Consider the following 17,688-nt stretch of genomic DNA (forward strand, 5'->3'; position numbering starts at 1 on the left):
AACTTAAAATATATAACTTTTAATATAATGTTTAAATATAACATAAAAACAGATAAATAATAAAAAAAGAAAAAATTAAAAGAAAAAAAATAGTTTTGATTTGTAATTGAAAAAAAAGTTGTATTATAGTAATTTTCTTAAAGGGGCCATGACATGGATTTTTATTTTATTTTAATATGTTCCTTGAGATTCACTTTAATTAATTAAGTTTTTTTTGCACAAACATACAAATATATATAAGTGGAAAAACGATTATTTTCACAACGCCCACTCGCTATTGCAGTGAGTACGTGTTTTGAAAACATTTTCCATATAAAATCGTAGTTCACCGACAAAGCATTATGAAATGATTACAGTTTGTAAAACATCTGTCAGATCCAGTAGTCACTGCTTCATCTGTACACAAAAGTGTATCTGTGACTCTCCATTACACTGAGCCTCGATTACAAAACAAAACGTTCTGAACAAACATATAATCCTGTGATCCGAGACCCCATTAAAATAAAGCATCCGCTGGGATTCTGGAAGCCTGTACAGAGACACACACCATTAAATAATTCATTAATACATGCTTTGTTTATAATGAGGATGTTTTATGCTATGGGACTTGCAGATTGTTGTAACAAAGACCTCTTATATGTTAAAAGATCAAGCAAATTAGATTTTTTCATGTCATGACCCCTTTAACGTGATGCATTACAGCAATGAGAGTTCATCGAGAATTTCCTCGGACTATAGTGGACTATAGTGGAACTACCATTCAAATTTAGTTTTATAACATTTTAAATAAGTTTGGATATGAGACTTTTTGAAGGAAATGTTATTTATCATAAAAACAATTTCACTAAAAGCTTGTGGAGCTTGTGTCCCATAGCAAGAGGTCAGTGCAGAGGTCATTGGCTAGAGTTTGAAATGTTGGTTCTTGCCCCACAGGCCTGAGGGCAGGTCAACTCTCTCTAGGGAAAGGTCATGTCAGGACAATAATGCCTTGGTCAGTGAGGGGACACATTTCTATGGACAGTTCAAAACTAAATGAACAAATCTGAAAGATATTCTAGTTTATGAAACCTTTAAGACATTCAGTAATCATGTCTTTCTCTGAAGCTGCTTTCAAGCAATGCACTAGAGTTTACAGATTTTTAGAAAGAACATTTACTTGACTATACTTTACTTTCAGAAACATTGTATTTTGTAAACATTGTAGTGGCTTTTAGACTTACAATGATTTGAATTCTTCTTTTATGCTTTTTAATTCAATACCAATGGATTGAATTGGACTCACCAACAGTATGGCCAAAAGTGATGCCTAGGAAAATCGACATTTTCATCCATTATTCAAATATTATTAAAAATGTATTTAGATTCAAGATTTAAGAAGTAAGCATATTGCAGTTGTGCTTGGAGTCAATTGGTTTTATGTGTGATTATAACGTAATGAAACATGCAAAGTTGTCCAGACATAATTTTGGGCTAGATTGTCACACAAAGAAATTTTGAACCCATGCAAAAACAAGAGAGAGCCAACGAAATAATAATAACTGATTATGTTGTAGTCAATATATGCTTTTTCGTGTGAACTTTTTGCTTTTCTATGCATTTTCTTTTTTGCATAGCAAAATAAAACCTGTAGCTGTAGTTTGCCTTTTTATGCCAAATAATTCTGTCAGATCAATACCTTAACCACGTTTAGACTCCTGTTTAACATATTTTCCTCATATTTTGCTGGATTAATTGAACGGTCATTAAATACTCTCTCTGGACATCACTTTTGGCCTGTATACTATATGCAAGCTCATGCATAAGCGTGTCGTACAAAGCAACTATTGTCATCCAGCATATCCACTCGATATAGAAGTGTTTACATGAGTCGCATATATTCAGCTGGTAAGTTCTTTACCTTGGCATTGAGACCGTGATCCCAAACCATAGAGGGCATTCATGCCGTATGAAATTTAATTTCCATCTTTACTTAAAAATAAGTCATTTATTTTCTATTTTGTCTTGCTATACAGATCGCTCAGAAATATGTTACCAGGGAGAAGCTGTGTCTTGGTTTCATAGAAACCGCTTTATTTATTTACTGCATGGAAGCTCTGTCCCAAATCGGAAAGCTGTCGGCACTCTGGGTTTCCCAAAAATGTAATCTCTTGTGGAAATGTCAGAGTTAACTCCGTTTCACAAAAAACAGACCGTTCTGCATTGTGCCTTTCAGACTTCCCATTCATACTCGCAAGAAGGCGTCCACTGAGGTGCTCATTGTTCGTGTCTGGCTTCCTCCAAAGCTCCTCGTCTTCTTCAGCTCACAAGCGTTCCTCCCACGCCTGCACCTACGCCACAACCTTACGCAGGTCTTTGCGAGATCTCCAACACCAAGGCTCTCGGGCCGACAGCGTGAGCTGTGATTTTAGCGCCACATCTGGTTTTTAAGCCAAGCTAAACTAATTGAACGGCATCAATTTGCAGTTTCTGACCACTGTTTGCTGAACATCATGTCCTTGCACAGTATTCAGTCAGCAAATCTGGAGCGAGTCCCTGTACGTTTTGGTCTGCCATCACACAGCGGGTGGATGCAGAAAGGACTGGCGACGTAGCAAATTACCAGTCCGTGTTTACGCAACAAAGCGTCTGCCCTGCAGAATATCTGAAGTACGGTGCAAAGCGGCATGAGTCCCTTTCCTCTCGCCAACAAAAACAACAATTACAAGCGACTCAGACGGCCCAGCTATGAAATAGGGCCTTGTTGCTGAGAAAAGCTAGCAATTAGGGAGCATTGTTCAGCAAAGGAAAGCAGCTTTTATTATTTTCTTGGTCAGCTCGCCATGCCCCAAAGGTCTGAATGGACCTGAATACAACTTCTTATTGATATCCACTGATGCTATATCGAGGTCAAAAGCAGGATAGGAGCGTTAATTTCACCGCTCTGCTGGACTCCATCCCCATCCCCCCCCTCCCGACATCTGGCTTTGCCTGGGAAGCTGGAAAACGTCTTTAATATTCTCATGACAGTCAGGACGACATATGGAAAACATTGTAATACCTTAATCTGCAATGCTTCTAAAAAGAAAGAGAGGGGCTGGCAGATAGATGCTCGGCTTTCTAATTTGTAGTTTTCAGAAGTTCTGCTGGGTGACCAGACGGCCTCTGCAAGACTCTTCGATAGACATCACACACACATTTTACACACCTGCCAATAGCCAGAGCTCCTGCAGGGAATACGCTGTCTACTGATTTAAAGTGGTAGATCAGACCAAAATCTAAATTCTGTCATTAACACACCTTCATGTTGTTACAAACTTTTCTTCTTTTTTTTCTTGGAACACAAAAGGTGAATTTTAGAAGAATGTCCTTGACATGTACTAAAATATCCATACGACTTGTGCTCTATATTCTAAATCTTCTGAAGCCATCCGGTAACTTGATTATTTTTGGGCTGTTATTGTTCTCTTACGTAGAGTTCTCTCCTACTGCGTCGAAAGACGCTACGGGAAAGATATTTCTTTTTTGAGATTGAAGCCTAAAAATGAATCCTTAATTTTGTAATAATATGTAAAACGCTTTTCTGTAGCATACAACCTTAGGCGGAGCAAATCACGCGCCCATTGGCTGCTCCGCCAGAAAAGCACAGCCTATGCGAGGCCAGTGACGCTGACCAATGAGGACGCTTCGCGCCCTCTGCGTCACCTCCCGCCGAAACGGGCGTGGTCTAGGCCTATAAATACGAGCATAGCTGTCTCCCACTCTGATTTTCAGATCGAAGCTACACGCATCGTAGGACTGGATTCGAGCCGCCACAGCCGTCTGAAACAAGCACCTCAGCAGGACGAGCCCTTACCTGAAGCCGCTGGTCTTCGCCGCCTTCAGCCGCCGTTCCCTGCTGCGCTTCTCCGGCGTGGAATATCCTTTCTATCTTTGTGTGTGTGTTCGCCACCGCATCACACATTTTTTCTCACAGAAAGAGCAACGAGTGTCTTTCTAAAGATGCCTCGTGATTCCTGCGGCTCCTGCCAAGCCGCGCTCATCGACGGGGACCACCACGTGCTGTGTGTTTCCTGCTTGGGCGAGGAACATGCAGCTATCGCTCTCGGTGATGGCGGCTGCCATCACTGTGACATGATGCCCATCCCGACTCTGCGGACTCGCCTTGCATCATTCACGGAAGCTGCTCTTCCACCCCCTGTAGCGCCGCGCCGTAAAAAGCGCCGCGCTCAGCGGGTCCCGGAACCTCCCTCCACGAGGAGCTTGCCGCCGCCGCCGCTAGCTCCTCTCACCGCGTCGTTGGAATCGCTCTCCGACGGACAACGGCCGCAGCCCGCCGCCTTGTCCGTCATGGACGATGACCAGCAAGCCGCATCTGAGGGGGATGACGACTGCTGTCTGCTTCTCGCTTCGGGAAGTGAGGGATGGGCGAGCTCCGTGGACCTCCCCTCCCCCGCTGTTCCGGAACGCCGAGGAGGGAAGAAAAGCATCGAGGCAGAGCTGATGCGTCTGCTCTCACAGGCCGTGTCGAGCCTCGGCCTCGATTGGTCGACGCCCGAAGAGCCTGCTTTCAACCGGCTGGATGGCTGCTTCCTCTCTGGAGACCACGCTTCGCCCCCCTCCAGGCACGCCCCGTTTTTTCCTGAGCTTCATGAAGAGGTGGCGAAATCATGGAAGGCGCCTTTTTCAGCCAGGGTACGTACCTCTGCCTCGCCAGCATTCTCCGTTGTGGACAGTGCTCGAGACAGAGGCTACCATGCTCTCCCTCCGGTCGAGGAGGCCGTAGCGACTCATCTTTGCCCACCCTCTGCTGGACGGCGGGCTAAGGGAGTTCTACCACCCAAAGCTTGCCGCACGTCATCAGCTTTGAACGGCCGCGTGTATTCCGCCACCGGACAAGCTGCATCGGCGCTGCACACCATGGCGGTGCTTCAGATCCACCAGGCCAACCTCCTCCGCAAGCTAGATGAGGAAGGCCCGGGCGCGATCAACGTACCGGACTTACGTAGCGCCACAGACCTCGCTCTTCGTGCTACAAAGTCCGCCGCACACGCCATCGGTAGGATTATGGCCTCAGCAACTGTTTCCGAGAGACATTTGTGGTTGACGCTCTCTGAAATGGCGGAGTCAGAGCGCTCTGCGTTCCTCGACGCTCCCGTTTCAGCGACTGGCCTCTTCGGATCGTCCGTCAAAGACTTCGCGGACCGATTCGCTGAGGTACAGAAGACATCGCAGGCCATGAAACATTTCCTGCCGAAGCGCTCCAGTTCCGCAACAGGCCGCTCTAAACAGCCGTCTGTCCGAACTCAGCAGCGCCCCGCGCCCGCCGCGCCAGCCCAGCAGCAACAGGCCCGAGAGAGACCACGGTCTCGCTCCGCCGGACGCCGCCCGCCGCCCGCCGCCACGTGGTCCTCGGCCTAAGATCACACTCAAGCCCGAGGCCTCTGCGCCATCCTAGCCCTACTAGGAAAAAGACGGTGTTCGGGTCCTGCTGCGGCCGGACTTCCACCAAAGATTCCCGCTTGTACAGCCCTAAGTTCCGTGTTTGTACCAGTGTATTCAGCAGCCAACAAACCGGCCGTAAAGCCCGTTTGCCTGCACACAAATGCCGTTTTCACGGCGACCCAGATAAATCTAAAAAAGAGTTTAATTTCTGGTGTTCCGGCCACGGCCGATGGTGTAATGTGTGTAACTGCAATGCCCACCCAGTGCCCATTCATTCACACAAGCACAGCCCCGTTCAACACAGGGTTTGCACACATAAAATCGACTCATTTCGATTGTGCTTTACATGTAGTGTGCGTGCCCACTGTCCAGTGCCCACAACCACTACACACTGCACGTTCCGCGGTTTCTGTAAAAACGAAACTAACGAACGGTCAGTCAGTTCACAAACACAGTATTCCCGGTGTTATAAATGTGCCCGCTTCCACGCGCCCACATTTATTCACAAATATAACGAGCCCTACGGGGCTCGCCCCGCGCGCTCTCTCTCAACTCAGAGAGTCGAGCGCGCGCGGGATGCACACTGTGTTAAACATGCCCCCCGCCTCAGACGCCACGGCGTCCATGTTACAGCACACGGTTGCTCTCGTGTCGCCGCCATTTCGCGACCAGGGCCCAGATTACATTCAACCCCTAGTCACGCGTGCAGATGCATGGGAAAGACTTCCCGGGGTCTCAGAATGGGTGCTAGAGACTATAAAAAGAGGCTATTCGCTACAGTTTTATCGACGCCCTCCCCGTTACACGGAGAGAGTCGAAACCACGGTGAAAACAGAAGTAGCACATCTACTTCGAGCCGAAATAGCGAAGCTATTGAGCAAAGGGGCCATAGAGCCTTTATCTCAAGCTCAGAGCAAAGGGGGTCTGTACAGCAGATATTTCCTGGTACCGAAGAAAGACGGGGGTCTCAGGCCCATTTTAGATCTGAGGCATCTGAACAAAGCGCTAACAAAGCGAAAGTTCAGAATGCTCACGTACATCAGTACACAGTCCGGCCATTCGGCCTGTCTCTAGCACCTCGTACATTTACAGTGTGCATGGACGCGGCGCTGGCACCCCTGAGACTCCGGGGCGTTCAAATTCTGAATTATTTGGACGATTGGCTGATTCTGGCTCAATCGCCTTCAGAACTCACTCGCCACAAGACCCTAATACTCAATCACCTCGAGTGTTTAGGTCTGAGAGTCAATTGGGAGAAAAGTTCACTGTTTCCCAGTCAAAGGATCTCCTTTTTAGGACTGGATCTGAACTCACTGTCTATGACAGCGCGGCTGTCATCACAGCGCAGGCGAAACATCCTGCAAGTGGCGAAATCCTTCCACAGCAGTCATATAGTGCCGCTCAGGAGATTTCAAAAAATACTAGGCCTCATGGCCTCAGCCTCGGCGGTACTACAGTTGGGTCTGCTGCGCATGCGCCCACTGCAGTTCTGTCTGAGAGCGCGCGTACCGCGCCAAGCATGGGTTCACGGTCGTTATCGCCTCAAGGTCAATCAGGAATGCATTTCAGCCCTGACACCATGGAGAGCGTCAGACTGGTACCGGTCAGGTGTAAGCCTGGGGACTTCCTCGAGCCTGAAGGTGGTGTCCACGGACGCGTCCACCTCAGGCTGGGGAGCGCTGCTCGAGGGCAGACCGTTCTTTGGACAGTGGTCAGAACGAGTCGAACTACCGCACATAAACTGCCTGGAAATGATGGCGGTGGACTTTGCGCTGAGGCGCTTTTGTCCTCGGATAAAAGGGCACCACGTCCTGGTCCGTTCGGACAACATGTCGGTAGTAGCCTATATAAACCGCCAGGGTGGCGTGAGATCCCGAAACCTCTTCAGGTTGACAGAACGCATCCTGGTATGGGCCCAGCACAACCTGCGCTCGCTGAGAGCAACGCATGTGCCAGGTCACCTGAACGTAGGCCCAGACAGACTCTCACGGAACTACGTTCCGACAGGAGAGTGGTCTCTACACACACAGACAGTGCGTCTGTTGTGGAAAACGTTTGGCAGAGCGGAAATAGACCTGTTTGCAAACCAGGAAAACGCTCACTGCCCGGAATTCTTTTCGAAGAGCACGAACGCGCTGACCAGTGTCTGCCCCCGCCGTCCGCTCTATGCTTTTCCTCCTTTCTCACTCCTGCCTCAGGTGCTGGAGCGAATCAGGAAAAGCGGATGCTCAGTGCTTCTTGTCGCACCATACTGGACGAATCAACCCTGGTTCCCAGTTTTGATGCGACTGAAGAGTACTGCTCCGTGGCCGATCCCAGTGAGGAGGGACCTCCTCTCGCAGGCCAAGGGCTCGATTTTGCATCCTCGCCCGGATCTATGGTCCCTACATGTGTGGGCCATAAACGGGTACCCGCTAACCTCCCAAAGGGAGTATTAGACACGATCGAGCAGGCTAGGGCCCCGTCTACCAGGCGGCTCTACGCTTCCAAATGGTCGGTGTTTTCTGGCTGGTGTTCAGACCGAGGTGCGGGGAAACGGAGATTCTCTCCTTCCTGCAGGAGCTATTGGATAAGGGCAGGACCCCATCCACGCTCAAAGTCTATGTGGCTGCCATATCTGCGTTCGTTAATCCAACGCTTGGCCATTCACTGGGCAGAAACGACCTGGTGGTCTGTTTCCTTAGAGGAGCCAGGAGGTTAAATCCTCCAAGGCCTCCTTCAGTCCCCGTTTGGGACCTTTCTACGGTGTTAAACGCTATGAAAGGGGCCCCTTTCGAGCCTATTCACTCAGTTGACATGAAGCACCTGTCTTTCAAGACCGTGTTTCTTTTGGCTCTCGCTTCAGTGAAGCGTGTGGGGGATTTGCAAGCGCTCTCAGTCAGAGCCTCTTGCATGGACTTCGGGCCTAACGACTCTGTAGTCGTGTTGAAACCGAAGCATGGGTACGTACCTAAGTCCCTCAACACACCGTTCAGGGCTCAGGTCATCTCCCTGTCGGCTCTGCCGGCCTCTGAGGACGGAAATAGCTCCCTTTGCCCGGTCAGGGCATTAAGAGCTTATGTGTCCCGCTCCGCTGTTTTTCGACAGACGGAGCAGCTCTTTGTTTCGTTCGGCGGGCGCTCTAAAGGGCGAGCTGCAACGAAACAGAGTCTGTCTCGATGGGTAGTGGACGCCATTGCGCTAGCCTACGCATTTAGAGGTTTGGAATGCCCTCTGGGCATCAGAGCACATTCTACGAGAGGCATGGCCTCTTCGTGGGCTTGGTACAGTGGGATCTCGTTACAAGATATCTGTATGGCGGCAGGCTGGGCCTCCCCGTCTACATTTATACGGTTCTATAACCTAGAGGTTCCTGCGTTGCAGGCTAAACTGCTCTCGGTCTAGATGACTATGTATGGTGTTCCTGCCCCGCGCTGCGGCCCAGGTCACTCCAATGTTTTAAGCATCACTCACTGACAGTGTGTCCCATGAGCATGCTATGACCCCTCATATATATTTAATATTTATAATATATATGTTATTATGCCCTTAGGGGCACTATTATGAAGGGATGATGCTAATTCTAGCCGCTCTCCCTATACATTCTTGGTGTAGGCGCTTGTATGCCAGGGCGCGCGCGCCCTTGGGTGTCTGTGTCGGTCCAAGAGCACGCACGGCGTGTTACAGAGGTTCCCGTAGCGTCTTTCGACGCAGTAGGAGAGAACTCTACGTAAGAGAACGTACTCGGTTACTAACATAACCTCGGTTCTCTCTAGGAGAGGGAACGAGTACTGCATCTCAGGCCGTGCGTGCCCACGCTGCGTCGCTTCAGTGACGAAAATCAGAGTGGGAGACAGCTATGCTCGTATTCATAGGCCTAGACCACGCCCGTTTCGGCGGGAGGTGACGCAGAGGGCGCGAAGCGTCCTCATTGGTCAGCGTCACTGGCCTCGCATAGGCTGTGCTTTTCTGGCGGAGCAGCCAATGGGCGCGTGATTTGCTCCGCCTAAGGTTGTATGCTACAGAAAAGCGTTTTGCATATTATTACAAAATTAAGGATTAATTTTTAGGCTTCAATCTCGAAAAAGAAATATTTTTCCCGTAGCGTCTTTCGACGCAGTACTCGTTCCCTCTCCTAGAGAGAACCGAGGTTACGTTAGTAACCGAGTACGTTTTTGTGTCAATTGATGCTCGACAGCACAGTCATCTAGCGTCTAACACCGAGGTTGTGTTGTTGTCCTGGGCGTACTGTTTACTGTACAGCAGGTCAATGTTCTGGTTCATTTCATTTTAAAACATGCATTGTAAACACAAAGTGGTCTAAGTTACCTCCATTTCCCAACCCAGGCTCATTGAGAAAACATGTAGGCCTATGTGATGACATTTCTGCACAATGATATTATGTTGCCTATTGCATGTTTTACAACATTTTCAAAGTGAAATGTCCAGTCACTGGTGCTAAAACTTGTTCAGTTTTATTCCAAACATATAAAGTGCGACTTTACTATGTTGGTTGTTGTATGTAACAGGGGCAGGTCAGAAGCGGTGAGCGACACTAAAAGGTTAATGCTCTGTCACGCTTAAAAATAATGTCCAAGCTCACAGGGAACGTTCTCAGATCTTACCCAACGTTCTGGTAAGTTTCTCTCAAAGTAATGAATAAACATTCATCCATTAACATTAACAGAATGTTCTTTCAAAATTATCTGGTCTTTAATAATGTTCTCAAATCACAAGCACTTTATTTTACAGTACATGCACTCATGTGTACTTAACTAAGACAGTACTGGGATATAACAGTAACTGCATGGGTTAAGGTTAGGTTTAGGGATAGCTTAGTAGTTATTGCAATTACTATAATAAGTACATAGTATGTACATGGGGAACAGGACTGTAAAATAAAGTGTTACCCATTATCTATTCATTGTTGATGGAACTTTTTTCTGAATTGTTTTCATTGGGCGTAACATTTAAAAAAAAAAATAGTGTTGCTACTTGTTTCAGAGTTCAAAAGTGAAGTTCCAATAATGTTGAAAAAAGATAACATTTAAACAAAAAACAAAAAAAACTGGATGTTTCAAACATAAAGTTTTCATAACTTGATTGGAACGTTAGAGAATCGTTTTGCCTACACTAAACTCTCCCCTAAACCTAACCAATAGTGTTAAATGTGCGAACATGCCATTTTAGTTCGCTTCTACAAGTCTTTGAGCTCTTTTATCGTAGCTTGCGTTTCAGTGCTGTACCAGGAGACCTAGAGCAAGTTTACCATGTTAGAAAAGCCATACAAATGAAGTTATGTGATCCATAAAATGGTTACTATGCTTCCATTACTATGGTAATAGTGTAACACAGTATTGTGCAAGAAACTGTGCGAATATACATATTGAGTGTTATTATAAATTGAATTACTTAGTAATAGCAATTAACAACACATACTGTACTCACTAAAGAGTTAGGGTTTGGGTCAGTTGCATGTAATTATGAATACTTTACTGTCATTACTAGTACGTAGGTGTAACTGTAATACAAAGTGTTAAAAAAAGAAAGAAAAGTTTTACTGCCACTATCGTTTATTTCAGGTGGAATCTGCTATAAATGTAATGTTTTACTAAATAATTGTGGCTGTTACAGGTTAGGTAATGAAATCGAAAGAGATCACTCGCTTATTTTATTTCGAAGATATTCATTATTGTCAAAAACACACCGAAATGTATTCAGCACTAATAACAGATTTGACGACCACCTTTAAGACATTAATACTTAATGACATAGTTATTACAGTTAATTACCGTAACTAGTTTAACATGATTATATATGCCTCAGGATTGGGCAACATCAGTTATGGAGGGCCACTATCCTACAATGTTATCTCCAATCCTAATCAAACACCTGAAGAGATAATCAATGTGTTCAGGATCACTGGAAAACATATAGCGCTCAGAAAACACCTGGCAAATATCGCTGGATTCAGAGTGTTGAAATATCCCAACACAAAACTACAAAGACTACAAAAAAGTTACTTCAGGCAAAAAGTGTGTTTGAATATGTTGCTTAAAACTTACATACTCTACTGAGATCTTAGATTGCCATTGCTTTAGTCCAAACATTGTACAACCCTAATTGTACTCAAGTATTCAATGTAAAAGTATTAGAACTAATAAAATCTACAACAGTGAAAGTGTAAAAAACAAGTAGACTGAGACCCGGTTACAACTCAAGTGAACCCAAGTGTGATCTGAGCCCAGTTTGGTTCTTTTGAGGAGGACTTCAACTCATGTTTCTTAAACTGAGGGAGTCGTATCAGCAGCTTGAAAGAGTTCATTGAAGTTCATTGGAGTTTAGTAGTAGGCCGATGTCTAATCCTTTGCTTAGCAACATCTTCTGGGTGTTTGGTTAAGCGCTCCAACAAAAGCGCAGACGTGCAAAACTGGCCCAAAACGCATCATTAATTCTCATATGGAGGCCAGACACTTGTGGTCCACTGTAAAAAATGCCTTTTTTCCACACCCCGTTGCAAATCCACAATTACTCTGATTATGAACATTGTGCAATCCAACCTGCCGCTGTGCAAGTTCACGGAGACAGTAGACGCATTTACAGGTGATTATTTTTTCATATGTTTGAGCTGTATTTATTCAGGACCACTGAAGACTGAGGCATTGTACTCGAGGTTAAACCATAGTGCCTCTGCGTGATTAACATTGAATTATTATTTCGCCTTGGGTTCAAACGGATCTCCCGTTTGCCAAAACCAAGTATCTTTCACATTAGCAAATCTGGTTTTGGAGAAGGGAGTGCTGTCCCACCAGAGGTCATTTACGATTGTTATTTCCCATTTTGTGCTCATATTCGACCCTGAAAGAACACATTTATTACATTAAAATAAATCTCCTCATTCACCCTCATGTTTTCTTTAATATGTGATTAATACCCAGGGTAGAATTACCATAGCATCATATCCTGGTTAAAGTAATGCCTGGTTAAATGGGACTTCCAAGAAAAATGCAACCCAATAGAAGGTACAGGTGCTCTATAATGTACCAGATGTTCTATATATGCCAATCTCCAGGAAACCGAGTAACACGCAAATACCTTGAGATAATGGACGCTATTGTCCTCGGGTTTTACACCCCTAGGACTCGTAGGTTGGTTTTAACTGGCCTTCTTCGTCTGTGTTTGGCAGATGGGGGTTTCTGTGGTCGACTCCTCGGTTGCCGGCCTCGGAGGATGCCCGTATGCCAAGGGAGCGTCTGGCAATGTTTCTACAGAGGATGTTTTATATATGCTACATGGTCTTGGAATTGAAACCGTAAGTCTTGGTTTTCTATATTCATCATCAAGAATGTTACGTTAATAAACAACAGAACGTTTAGACAGTATTCAACCTGGGGTGCGTTTCCCGTACAACTATACAGCTCGCTGCTTAACTATCATAGTACGATGCATCGTTGGAGAAATCAACTAGCTAGTCACGATTGTTTCCCGAAACCGTATGTCGCAAAGTATCGTTCAACCACGTTGGTTTATGACGTCTCGCACGTGGCGGACTAATAACTTATTTTAATTCATCTGTTTGAGATCGAATTAACGCTCGATTTTGTCATATAAGTTACAGACATGGCATCTGAAGACCATTTCAAATTTTTCTCAGTTATTCAATATTTGGCTCGTTCTTACATAGTAGAGCTCGTTCGCACATGCGCAGTCTTCAAAAACGGTGTTTTAAATCTCTTGACAAACTAAAAGACGTAAATTACATTTGTATGTATTCTAAATAAATAACACGGGTTGTACTGAATGTTCTGCATGTTGATTAAGTTCCACACATTTCTACAATTAGAAAGTGTCCTGATACATTTTGGCATCATTTTGGGCAGCATGTCCATTGTATAAATGAGACATGTTGCTTTTTTAAATAAATAACACTCGGTCTGATGTTTTGTTACATCATGCAAAGACATGCACACATTTCTATGTTTGGCTTTTGTATCCACATACTTTCTGAGACCACACTATATGTTTATACATACACTACGACTACACTCCCAGTTTTTCCATTACTCAGTTTCCCCTGTTGTCTCAAGAACATTTGAACAAAATGTGGAAAATTGTTTTTTGTCATAGAATATACGCATGGGTGTGTGAGAGGGTGTCTGGAGGGCATTATTTGGTAAATAGTGGATAACAGTCCTGCTATACCTGATATTCTGGTGGCAGTAATTATGTTCTACAGTTTCTCTCACACATGTTTTATCCACACCCTTTAACTGCCTCCTCTTTTTAATCTCGCACAGATAACATCTCAGCAACACTAACCTCTGACTTCCCGTTTCTTTTGCTATTGCGCCCCCTGGTGTCTACACCCGCTCAGTTGAGTGTTTGTGTTTCTGATGCAGGGGGTGGACCTGGTGAAGGTGATGGAAGCAGGAGATTTCATCTGCCGAGCCTTAAAGAGGACCAGTAACTCCAAGGTCAGCCAAGCTGCTGTAAACATATAGCCTTTATTCTGAGGTTAGGGTTAGGGTTAGGTTAGGGTATAAGTCCAAATGTCTGAGACCAAATTAAACAACAACAACAACAACAAACAAACATTTTGAAAAATTTAATAAAAATAATAATGTGAAATGTAGAACGAATCTTTGAGATTCTGCTCTATTTCTGCCATTGAATATGAGGGGGAGTATCCCAGCAATCTGGCTAATGTTGTTCTGGCAAGGTTTTCTCAAAGTTATGAACAAACGTTCTTCCAGTAATGTTACAGTTTTTTCCAACTGCTTACACACAACATCTTTTCATGTCACATGATTTTTGAAACCTCTCACTCAAAGTGCAAAACTACACACCAAATCTCCAAAACCATGAGCTATTTCTCAGCATTTGACTCAGTTTTCAATTGCATAAAACACTTTTTTCAAAACACTACACACAATTCTCTACCTAACACACAAACATCTAACAGGAAGTGACTTGCTTTCCTTTTCTAAATACAACCAATCAAAATGCTAAACTTATTCACCAGGTCACACACACACACCAGGTCACACACACACACACACACGCATGCACGCACGCACGCACGCACACTCCTCACATGTGCAAACACGAATTGCTTTACTGATCACTAACCAATCACTGCTTTACTGTAGTATAGGCCTATAAACATTTTTGAACAATGGACAGATACCCCCCCCCCCACACACACAATTGTGTTCTTTACTGTATTCTAAAGAATATACTTTTGGTTTACATGTTTATGGTTTTGTTGTGCTACTGTATACAACAGTAATGTTTGGCCTGATACATATCTTGTGTCTACATTGCATTGGTGTTTACAGTGAACTTGTTACCGCTCTCAGCAGATTACTGTCACTGTACAACATTATATTGAAGTGTAGATATAAGCCTATGAAAGACAAAAGAGCTTTAGATTTAGAACAACAGTGTTTACATGGTATATACAAAAAATTACTATTAATTATTATTACTGTAAATGTTTGCCATTTGATGCAAATGCTTCATTCTGACATGTGTTTATGGCATTTTGAATGCAGTGTTACATTTTGAAGGACATGTGAGGCATGTGTGTGTGTGCAGTTTTGGGAATTGTGTGTAGAGTTTTGAAAAAGAAAACAGTTTTGAAACCGTGTGTAAGCAGTTGGAAAAAACTGAAATAGCATGTTTGTCCAAAGTTATCTGCTCTTTAATAATGTTCGCACAAATCATTATTTATACATGGCTTGTAGAATGTTTTTTTCTGAAACGATTTAGTTGGACTTTAGTCAGACGTTTCTTTAATGTTTACATGTTTTCTTTAATGTTTAATGTTCTTTAATGTTACAACTACTTGTTTTAGAATGTTCAGAGAACATTCTAAAGTAACTTTCCCTTAAAGTTTGTAATAAATGGAATGTTCCCTTAGTGTTCGTATAACCAAGAAAAAAAGTTTTTAAACATTTAAAAAGATATATATTTTGAACATTCAGAAACTAATGATTTCATAACTTAATGGGAATATTCGCAACACATAGAATATATTTTTTTTCCATTTTAAGAGCTGCTGATGCAGTAATCAAGTTAATAATATCTAGTGTGTGTGTGTGTGTGTGTGTGTGTGTGTGTGTGTGTGTGTGTGTGTGTGTGTGTGTGTGTGTGTGTGTGTGTGTGTGTGTGTGTGTGTGTGTGTGTGTGTGTGTGTGTGTGTGTGTGTGTGTGTGTGTGTGTGTGTGTGTGTGTGTGTGTGTGTGTGTGTGTGTGTGTGTGTGTGTGTGTGTGTGTGTGTTCTTTTACACCAAAGAAATGAGCCACTGCCTTTTCTGTCAAAAAGAAAATAGATTGCCAAGATAATATCCCCCATTTAAACATGATATGAGGCTCATTACCCCCTGTGAGAGTAAATCATTATTTTTATGATTCATATCCTGCTAAATACAGTTACAATGGTTCTGCAGAGAGAGTGTGTGTGTGTGCAGATTGATCACCACAGGTGACAGTAAAGCAGGAGGAGTTTGCTTATTATCTTTCCCATCGTGTACTGTCATGTTCACAGTATTAGCAAACAATCTACAACATGATAAGACATAAGTATTAAATCTGGACGTTTATTAATATTAATAACTATAATAATGAATTCTTCCACCAAGTAATATAGCCTGATTGCATATGCTGCTTTAAATCACATTAATATACGGTATATGTGCAGTCAAATCAGCACTTCAAATATACTGCAAGTTGAAACTATAAAAGTCACTTTATAAATATGTAATGCAAATCATTTGAGCGTTAACAATGTCTGAATTAATATCTATGGCAATGTTCCTTAATGCTGTCTTTGTACTAAATTGCTTATTCCTGTCTTTGTACTAACGTCACATATCTTTACTAATATCTTTTCCAACTTTTTAACCTGCCTTGCTATAGTTGGACAAGTTTGGAAGCCATCGTTTCTTGTTAGTAAAGGCTGCATGTATATATGTTAAGTAATTTGGTGAATAAAAAAACAATTTTTAAGACATTCATGAGTCTGCCTACGTTTGACTGACTCGATATTTCTTTAGATCTAGTTTAAATACAGGTGGGATGTACACTGAGCAAACATGTTTGACTTGATCTCTCGTGGTCTATAATTTAATCTCTCCTTGCCATGTTTATCAAGGGTTGTAATTGTTTTGGGAGAGTGTTAAACCAGCCCTCTGTTTGCCTGTATATTGCTTATATTTGAGAAGGTAATAGATATTCAGCCCTTTTCACTCTCAGGTGAACAAGCGAAAGCAAACATATGGACACAGCTGTTTTTTACAGCACTGCTATAACTTGATCCCGCGTGATTTAACAAGTGAAGGCAGGGCCAGCCCAATTATTGACATAGCAAATTGATGTGTAAATTTTATTTATTTTCTTCTGCATTCCTTCTTTTTTTCCCACACCTGTCCTCTTCCTATTTTCTGCCCAAGTGTAGGGTCGGGTATCAAGAACCGGTTTTTAGAACCGGTTATAAATGTCCAAGAACTGGGGATTCGATAAGACACACACATTTCGATTTTGTTTAACGATTCCCGTGTTTGCATTTTACAATTACGTAATGTGATATTAAGCATGCAAGAGAACAGTTTGGCACTAGAGCGAATTGAGTTCTCTTTCGCATCTTCTTGTGATCGAACAGACATATATATACACAATTATTGTCAAAATATCGTCGTAAACACAGTCGGTTTTGTCTTAAGTAAATGTAAAAAGTGGAGGGAAAAACGCATGTGTAACAGTATATTGGATCTGTGCATTCAGTCTTAAAATGACAGCAGCCTAATAAACCTGCTGCCATAACACAGTCTCACCCCAAAACGTCACATACTGACGGGTCTTGACCATACGTCAACATACGACGAAAAGGGTACCCTTTAACGTCCATGTGTGACGATTCGGGTATGGTTGGGTTTAGGTATGCGTTAGGGTACCGCTAGGAGGCGCTGCTGGTGCGCTTATGTCTGCGTCTCATATTGACGTTATAGGGGTACCCTTTTCGTCGTATGTTGACGTATGGTCAAGACCCGTCAGTATATGACGTTTTGGGGTGAGACCGTGCTGGCTGCCGTCTGCATGAATGAGTTTGGATCAAAGAACGCAAGAAAAAGAAAACCCCTCCCTGTTCTTGACTGAATAACTTTTCTAATTTTATTATAGATCAATCTATATTTTATTAATAAAATAAAACTATGTCCTGTTATTTTACATTTGATTATTATTCATTTCAATGTCATACCTGAGCTTTGTTCAGTTTTAGGCCTATTT

General features: G+C 43.5%; 1 protein-coding gene across 1 annotated transcript in view; it reads left to right on the plus strand.

Moving 5' to 3' along the window:
• The window catches only part of hmgcll1 (3-hydroxymethyl-3-methylglutaryl-CoA lyase like 1), a 37,342-nt gene extending 23,345 nt beyond the window's left edge, over positions 1 to 13,997 (plus strand). The window contains exons 8-9 of the mRNA XM_079635767.1: positions 12,587 to 12,712; positions 13,800 to 13,997. Of these exons, the coding sequence (XP_079491893.1) occupies positions 12,587 to 12,712; positions 13,800 to 13,901 (228 nt within the window). The 3' untranslated portion in view covers positions 13,902 to 13,997. The remainder of the gene's footprint in view (positions 1 to 12,586; positions 12,713 to 13,799) is intronic.
• The last annotated feature ends 3,691 nt before the right edge of the window (positions 13,998 to 17,688 follow it).

Source organism: Phoxinus phoxinus (assembly GCF_949152265.1).
Source record: "Phoxinus phoxinus genome assembly, chromosome: 14".
In the NCBI taxonomy this organism is placed as follows: Eukaryota; Metazoa; Chordata; class Actinopteri; order Cypriniformes; family Leuciscidae; genus Phoxinus; species Phoxinus phoxinus.